The sequence below is a fragment of the Gossypium hirsutum genome, chromosome A05, assembly GCF_007990345.1.
Source record: "Gossypium hirsutum isolate 1008001.06 chromosome A05, Gossypium_hirsutum_v2.1, whole genome shotgun sequence".
Classification (NCBI taxonomy): domain Eukaryota; kingdom Viridiplantae; phylum Streptophyta; class Magnoliopsida; order Malvales; family Malvaceae; genus Gossypium; species Gossypium hirsutum.
Genome location: NC_053428.1, coordinates 78,532,595 through 78,542,040, shown reverse-complemented (window position 1 = coordinate 78,542,040; position 9,446 = coordinate 78,532,595). Strand labels below are relative to the sequence as shown.

Genomic DNA, 9,446 nt, shown 5'->3' with positions numbered 1-9,446 from the left:
TATATATGACATTGACTTATTTTATTTTATTTTTTGCTATCATTGCATGTCACTCAACATTTAGAGGTGTCGATTCACGGTTCAATTTCTAGATTAGAAAGTTTTGTAATGAGGAACGAATATCTTGATAAAGTGGAGGACAACGCCTCTGTCTGTACATGGTCAGAGAAAACCCAGTTAGAGAAAGGAGATAGTGTCACTGAGGGGTATACGTCAGAGTTGTGGGACTTTACTCGTATCAGTTCGACACAGAATAAGTTTCAGGAGTTGAAAGACATTTGAGCCCAATGGGAGGACGAGACTAAGCAGCTGTTCTACCAGAATTATGGAGATCTTCCCTATTTGCTAGAAATCAAGGTGGATAAGCATCCGTTTCGAGCTATGGTACAATTTTGGAACTCTGCTTATAGTTGTTTTACATTTGGAGAGGTAGACTTAGTACCTACTTTGGAGGAGTATACGACCTTGCTTCGCTATCCAAGAATTCAAGGTAATAAGGTTTATGTTAGGGCTGCTAATCTCCCAACTTTGGTGAAGAAATTAATGATGATCACAGGGATGAGTGAACAGTGGGCCGCAGCTCGAATCCAACAAAAGGGTAATGGTAAATGCATTCCGTGGGCAAGTTTGAGAGATCTGATATTGGCGCACCCAGATGTGAAGAAGAGAGTTGATGTCTTGGCCTTAAGTATTTATGGTTTGGTGATTTTCCCCAAAGCTATGGGGCACATAGATGAGGCAGTTGCGGATTTATTCGATCGACTTGGTAAACAGAACACACATGTGCCTGCAATCCTAGCTAAGACGTTCAGATCCTTGAGTGCATGTAAGAGAGCTGGTGAAGGTAGATTCATTGGATGCTCACAGTTATTGATAGTATGGTTCCACAGTCACTTTTGAAAAGTCGGTAAAGTTCCTTGCTAGGTGTTCTTTGAGGATTATTCTCCATTAAAAGAAGCAGCAGCTATGCCGAGGAGCAACGACATTACAGAGAAAATGTGGATGGAAAAACTTTAGAATCTCCGAGAGGAAGATGTTATGTGGAAAGCCCCTTGGATGGCTCTTAGTGAAGTCCTTTATCGTTGCGGAAGATTTAATTGGGTACCTCTTCCTGTAATTTGGGGAGTTGTTGGTTATGCACCATTACTCGTCCTAAGGCAGTACAAAGCAAGGCAGTTTATACTGGCAACACGAGGGTTAGCTCAGAGTGATTTCTCATATAAGGGGGATCATTATAAGAAGAAGATGCGAGAGATTTCCGAAGCTTGGAAGAAGATTTGCTGTGTGAAGATTCTAACTGAAGGTCCAAAGACAACTCTTGAGTACAAGGGGTGGTTTAGCAAGAGGATTAATGATAACATTCCTAGGCCAAGTTTGGGGGCTACTCGATCAATAGAGGAGAATTTACGAGTGGTCCCATCAGAGTTAGAAGTCATAAAGCAAGAGTTCGAAAGAAAGAGTTTGGAGCTCGGGAAAAAGATAGAGAAGCTGGAAGAAGAGAAGATGTACCTAAGCTTAAACGTGGATGTTCAGAAAATTGAGGTCGAGAAAGTGAGAAAAGAAAAGAGGAAGATTGAGGAAGACCGAGATGACTTGAAGATGCAATATAAGAGGATACAGCTATCAATGAAGAGAGCTGGATTGGGGAAGTCTTCAGAGCAGTGGCAACAAGAGGTTCAAGAAGAAAGAGCCAAAGCCGAGTATTGGGAGAAGAAGTTCTAAGAGATGAAGGCGCAGAATCAAGCTTTAGAGAAGGAGAATCAATGATTAAAAGCTAAAGTGACTGAGCCTGGGCGATCTCTTCGTCATCACCTAAGTTGTAATTCCACGGTCGAGTTAAAGGCAAGTCTGAACAAGATCGAGAAAATGAAGCACAATATTGGAGGGTTGGAAGCAGCATTGCAGAACTGTGAACTCCGGATTGAGCAGCTTGAAGCAAGAGAAGGACATTGGAAGGGGGAGCTTCACCATTTTCATGATCAAGTCAGAGATAGGGACTACCTCATGGGAGAAGCCATAGTCCAGACTCGAGAGGTTGCTGATCACTTGCAAGACCTGGCAGCGCAAGCTAATGTATTGAGTATAAAGTATGATTTAGTGTCAGATAGAGGTCTAGAGTTAGCTTTGTTATTGGATAGGGTTAAAACTCTGGGCCTGAGGGCGAAGGCGTATTTGTAATCCGTTTTGTGTAAAGATTTTTGTTTTTTAAATAACGTTTTCTAAAAGAAACTGAATCAGAATCGATATCTTTTTGCATTCATGCATTGGCATCTCATCGCATCATATTCATTCCAATTTTTAGAAGGTCCCTAATTTAGTTAAAATTAACACACACACACACACACACACACACACAGAGAGAGAGAAAGAGAGTAAGAGAATGAGAAAACCTGGAAGCAGCACATCCTTACGGTAGACGCGCTAAGACAAAGAATATGGATCAAAGCTTGAGCAGATCTAGAGAGAAATGCAAGAGTAATTGCAGGAACAATTGGAAAAAATTCAACAGGAGATGAAGGATTAAATGATGGAGGCCTAAAGGAATATGATGGCTGAGATGGCTCACCTGTTGAAGGGGGCAACGGATAAAGGAAAGGCCCCTATGACTGTCACTGAAGAGGATAATGAGGATTATCCTCCGGGTTTTACCCCACCTCATGTGCAAACTCAGCCTGAGCATATCCTTGAAGGCCGTCCGTCACAATAAGACCTCAATATGGGCAAGTCAATGCTGGAATACCCATGAACTTTCAAACTGGCTCGAGATCCAACCTGGGAGATAACCCTACCAATTCAGTCATCTCTGATTTAGATGTAGCAGAGAGGGAAGAGATGAGACTCGAATTATCAAGGCAATTAGAGGAACGTTGCAGATGGTTAGAGGAGAAATTTAAGGCATTGGAAAATACTGATAATCGTCAGGGAATTGATGCCAATGACTTGAGTTTGGTCCCAGATTTGGTGCTTCCTCATAAGTTTAGGATGTCGGAATTTGAGAAGTACAAAGGGACTACTTGCCTTGAGGCCCATATCACAATGTTTTGTAGGCGGATGACCGGCTATGTAAACAATGATCAACTATTGATCCATTGTTTTCAGGATAGTCTGGTTGGGGCAGCGGCTAGGTGGTACAATCAATTGAGCCGCGCTAGGATTGGTTCTTGGAAAGATTTAGCGCAAGCCTTTATGCAGCAATATAATCATGTAACTGATATGACTCCTGATAGAATCACTCTGCAGAACATGGAAAAGAAGCCTAATGAGAACTTTAGGCAATATGCACAGAGGTGGAGGGAGGTTGCCATGCAAGTTCAACCACCGCTTTTGGAGAAAGAAACTACCATGTTGTTTATTAACACCTTGAAGGCCCCATTCATTACTCATATGATTGAAAGTACCACCAAGAGCTTTGCTGATATAGTTATGGCAGGGGAAATGATTGAGAACGCCATAAGGGGTGGTAAGATAGAGGAGGAAAATGCTAAAAGATCGGCCCCAAGAAGGAAAGATAATGAGGTGAACAATACGAGTAGTTATAACTCAAAATCGATTACGGTTAGTCAACCTAGAACAACTACAGTTGGGCAACAGGATTCCCAAAAATAGGGATCTGGTACGAGACAAAATTCTGAAAAAGTCCCATTTACACTTATCCCGGTGACGTACCGGGAGCTTTATCAAAGTTTATTTAATGGGCATGTAATAGCTCATTTTCATTTGAAAACACTGCAACCCCCATATCCTAAATGGTACGATGCAAACGCCAAATGTGAATACCATGCAGGGATATCGGGGCATTCGATCAAAAATTGCACTGGCTTTAAAAAAGCAGTGGAAAGACTTATCAAGCTGGGGGTTGTAAAATTTGACGACACCCCTAGTACAGAGAACCCGTTACCAAACCATGGGGATCAAGGGGTAAACACAATTGGGAAAACTAGTATGAGAAGGATTAAGAAGGACATAGCCGAGATAAGAATGTCGATGAAAGTAATCTGGGAAGAAATGATGAAAAGAGAGATGATAATATCTGAAGAAGGAAATAAAGGAGTGAGGGATTACTGCGAGTTCCATACAGAAAAGGGACATGAGATCCAGGAATATGACGAGTTTAAGGCTTTGGTACAAAGTCTTATGGATAATAAGGAGCTAGAATTTTATGAAGCTAGTTCAGATGAAGGACACGTATGTGCATTGGAAGGTGAATTAAAGAATCAAATAATCAACCGGCCAAGGATCATTATTTCTCTACCAAGGGATAATGAAGTTGAAACATAAACAGCGTCGAAAGTCATCATTCACAAACCCGCTTCCTTTCCTTATAAGGACGGTAAGAGGGTACCCTAGAATTAGGACTGCAATGTGACAATGCTAGAAAAAGGAGATATAGCTAGTACTTCTAAGGATGCTCAAGTTGAAGGTTCCTACACATGTAGTGGGAAGCGTTATGATACAGGAGGCATTAGAGTTGAGCCCACGAAAGTGAAAACCTTTAACATTGAGAAGGAGAAGGGGGCTGAGGTACTTGTTAATGAGCCAGTAAAGGAGGAAGAAGCTAGAGAGTTTCTAAAATTCCTAAAACACAGTGAGTACAGCGTGGTTGAACAATTGCGCAAACAACCAGCTCGCATATCAGTATTGGCTTTGCTTCTAAGTTCAGAGGTACATCGTGAGGCGTTAATGAAGGTGCTCAACAAGACTTACGTTACTAATGATATATCCGTCAATAAGTTGGATCGATTGGTTAGTAACATAAGCGCTGGCAACTTCATTTATTTCAATGATGATGAAATCCCACCTTGTGGCTTGGGATCAGCTAAAGCTTTTCACATCACCACTCGATGCAAAGGATATACATTGCCGAGTGTGCTTATTGATAATGGGTCAACCTTAAATGTCTTGCCATTGTCCATATTGAACAGATTGCCTATAGACAGTTCTCACATGAAAACATGCCATAATGTAGTGAGAGCATTCGATAGTACGGAGAGAAAGGTCATGGGAAGAATTGATATCCCTTTGATGATTGGGCCAAACACATATGAGGTAGATTTTCTAGTACTAGACATCAAGCCCTCTTATAATTGCTTGTTAGGGAGGCCTTGGATACATTTGGTAGGAGCGGTGCCCTTATCTTTGCACCAGAAATTGAAGCTAGTAACAGACGAACGGCTGGTCACCATAAATGCAGAGGAGGATATCATAGCAACAGTTACCAGTGACGCACCCTATGTAGAGGTGAACGAGGAGGCCGTTGAGTGTTCTTTTCACTCCTTAGAATTCATTAATGCAACATTTATTCCAAAGAGGAATGAGGTGCCGGTGCCTAAGATATCCAGAACCACAAGAATGGGTTTACAGATGACAGTAGGGAAAGGAGCCTTGCCAGGAAAAAGATTAGGCAGATATCTCCAATGTGGAATCCAAGTCCTTGAATTAAGGGAGAAAAGAGATCATTTTGGCCTAGTTTTCAGGCTAGATCATAGACAAAAAAGGAAGGAAACGGAAAAGCATCAAGAAAGAAGAAGGGCGCGTTTGAGCGGAAGAGAGGTTGATTGGGAATTGATGACATTCCCTCACATATCCCAGACCTTTGTATCAGGTAGGATAATTCACCAGAAGAAAGAGTGGCTCGAAAATGGAAATTATCACATCAACGCTATACATGATGAGAAGACTGGAGAAAGAAACCTTAAGGGCATTTGCCCTTATGAACCGGGAAGCTCTTTAAACAATTGGACTGCAGAAGAACTTCCTATAGTTTCTAAAGATTTTACAGAGCCCCTAGATATCAACGACATAAGCGATGATACTACAAATCCTAAACTCTCTTTTGAACAAGACATGTGTTTAGAGGAACCTCAGGATTTTGAAGATGATAGGGATTGTGATGTGTCTCCAGATCTGTTGAGAATGATAAAACAAGAAGAGAAACAAATCTTACCCCGTGAGAAAGAGGCAATAGAGAGTGTAGCCTTGGAGAAAGGAAAAGAGATGAAAATTGGGACACACATTGCTAAGGAAACGAGACAAGGTCTTATTGAGCTGTTATGTGAATTCAAAGATATATTTGCATGGTCATATCAGGATATGCCAGGGTTGAATACTGATATCATGGTACATCGTCTCCCCATAAAACAGGATTGCAAGCTAGTCCAACAAAAATTGCAAAGGATAAGGCCTAATATTGTGCTGAAAATAAAAGATGAAGTCCAGAAGCAGTTTGATGCTGGATTCTTACAAGAGGTTAAGTACTCAGAATGAGTGGCTAACATTGTGCCTGTCCCTAAGAAGGATGGGAATGTATGGATGTGTGTTGATTACAGAGATTTGAACAAAGCTAGCCCAAAGAAAAATTTTCCTTTACCGCACATCGACACTTTGGTGGACAATACAGTGGGATATTCGTTGTTCTCCTTTATGGATGGCTTCTCAGGGTACAATCAGATAAAGATGCATCTTGAGGATATGGATAAAACCACCTTCATAACATTTTGGGGCACCTTTTTTTATAATGTAATGCCCTTTGGGCTGAAGAATGCGGGGGCAACATACCAAAGGGCTATGGTGACCTTATCCCACGGTATGATGCATAAAGAGATTGAGGTGTATGTTGATTGCCAAATCTCGAACAGAGAAGGAGCATATTGAAATTTTGAGGAAGTTGTTCCTGAGATTGAGGAAGTTTCAGTTGAAGCTTAATCCGGCAAAGTGTACCTTCGGAGCTAGGTCGGGGAAATTATTGGGCTTTGTGGTCAGCAAAAAGGGAATAGAAGTTGACTCAGACAAGGTTAGAGCCATACAACAACTACCTCCACTACGTACTCAGAAGGAAGTTCGGGTTTTCTTGGAAGGTTGAATTATATCTCTCGGCTTATTTCACAATTAACTGAGAAATATGATCCTATATTTCGCCTCCTCAGAAAACACAACCAAGGTACTTGGGATGAGGAATGCCAAAAAGCCTTTGATAAAGTCAAGCAATACTTGTTAAATGCTCCAGTGTTATCTCTGCCCAGTCCAGATAGACCATTAATTCTATACTTATCAGTGTTTAGTAATTCTATAGGATGTGTGTTTGGTCAACATGACGAGTCAGGAAGAAAAGAGAATGTGATATATTACCTCAGTAAGAAATTTACTGAGTGTGAGATGAGATATTCGCCAATTGAGAAGTTGTGTTGTGCTTTAATTTGGACGACTCGAAGGTTGAGGCAATATATGCTATATCATACGACCTGGCTAATTTCAAAACTTGATCCATTAAAGTACATGATGGAGTCAATAGCCTTAAATGGAAGAATGGCAATGTGGCAAGTACTGCTTTCGGAGTTTGATATAGTTTACGTGAGTTAAAAAGATATAAAAGGAAGCGCGATAGTAGAATTTCTAGCTAGTAGAGCTCTAGAAGATTACGAGCCATTGATCTTTGATTTCCCTAATGAGGAGTTGATGTATGTGGCAACTACTGAAGAATATCCATGAAAGCTGAACTTTGACGGTGCATCCAATGAAGTAGGAAATGGAATTGGGGCAGTCTTGGTATCCTCAAATGGTAATCATTATCCATTTACATGTAAATTAGATTTTGACTGCACGAACAATATGGCCGAATATGAAGCATGTATCATGGGGATTCGAGCAGCCAAAGAGCGAAAATTTAGAACCCTGGAGGTATATGGAGACTCTGCATTGGTAATTTATCAGCTTAGGGGTAAATGGGAGACAAGGGACCCCAAATTAATTTATTATCGAAAGGTAGTTTTGGAGTTACTTGAGGAGCTTGATAACATCACCTTCAATTATCTCCCACGAGACGAAAATTAGATGGCAGATGCTTTAGCAACATTGGCTTCCATGATTAAAACAAATAAAAAAGAGGATGTAAGACCAATTCAGATGAGTATTTCTGAGGTTTTGGCTCATTGCTGTAACATCGAAGAAGAGGAAATGAATGACCATCCTTGGTATCAAGATATATTACGGTATGTGAGAAGTCCTGAATATCCTGAGCAGGCAACTGAGAATGACAAAAGAACTTTGAGGAGGTTAGCCTGTGAATATGTACTAGATGGGGACATCCTTTACGGGATGCGTCGATGCTGTGGAAGCTAGAAAAATCTTGGAAGAAGTACATGAGGGTGTTTGTGGGACACATGCTAATGGCTTTACAATGGCGAGACAAATCATGAGGTTTGGATACTATTGGTCTACTATGGAAGGAGATTGTATTAGCTATGCCAAGAAATGTCATAAATGCCAGATATATGGGGACAAGATTCATGTACCACCTTCACCCTTACATGTTATGACTTCTCCATGGCCCTTTTTCATGTGGGGCATGGATGTCATTGGGCCAATATCACCAAAAGCTTCGAATGGGCATCGTTTCATTTTCGTGGTTATTGACTACTTTACGAAATGGGTAGAGGCAGCTTCATACGCTAGTGTTACCGAGTCGGCAGTAGGTCGATTATTAAAAAAGGAGATCATTTGTCGGTATGGAATGCCTGAGTGGATCATATCAGACAATGCATTAAACTTGAACAACAGCATGATTGCGGAAGTCTGCAGCCAATTCAAGATCAAACATCATAATTCATCTCCATATCGCCCAAAAATGAATGGGGCAGTGGAAGCTGCCAACAAAAACATCAAGAAGATAGTGGGGAAAATGACTGAGACCTACAGAGATTGGTATGAGAAATTACCATTTGTACTCTTGGCCTATCAAACGTTCGTCAGAACCTCTACTGGGGTAACTCTTTTCTCGTTGGTTTATGGGATGGAGGCAGTGTTACCCATTGAAGTGGAAATATCTTCTCTTCGAATTTTGTTAGAGATAAAGCTGGATGAAGCAGAATAGATTTAATCGCGGTATGATCAATTGAATTTGATTGAAGAAAAGAGGTTAAGAGCTATTCATCATGGTCAGATGTATCAGAAGCGAATGATGCAAGCTTATGACAAGAAAGTTCATCCAAGAGAATATCACGAAGGGGACCTTGTACTGAAAAAGATTCTTCCCATACAGAAGGACTTTAGAGAAAAATGGATGCCGAATTGGGAAGGGCCATATGTTGTGAAGAAGGCTTTCTCTGGTGTTGTACTGATTTTGATAGAAATGGATGGAAAGAGTTTACCCAATCCAGTGAATTCAGACTCAGTCAAGAGGTACTTTGTCTAAAGAGAAGGGAAGCCAAGGTGAAAACCCGTAAAGGGCACTTTGAGACTTCTAAAAAAAATGGAGACGCCAAGGTGAAAACCCGCAAAGGGCGCCTTGAGACCAAAGGGGTTTTAAGTTGAAAACCCGAAAGGACAGCTTAAATTTTGAAAAGCATGCAGTGACCTTGCTATACTGGATTTGACAAGAGATGGAGTGTGTTACATATCGGGGCATCAACAAAGTACTTTGGATCTTCTAAACACATGTTAAACTCAAAACA

The 9,446-nt window shown here is 41.0% G+C and overlaps 1 protein-coding gene across 1 annotated transcript; it reads left to right on the top strand.

The window, feature by feature from the left end:
* The first annotated feature begins 558 nt into the window (after nt 1-558).
* Nucleotides 559-1,722, top strand: LOC121228954 (uncharacterized). The gene is made up of 2 exons (XM_041111999.1): nt 559-876; nt 1,018-1,722. Exons 1-2 carry the CDS (start codon nt 559-561, stop codon nt 1,720-1,722), a joined length of 1,023 nt encoding a protein of 340 aa, XP_040967933.1.
* The last annotated feature ends 7,724 nt before the right edge of the window (nt 1,723-9,446 follow it).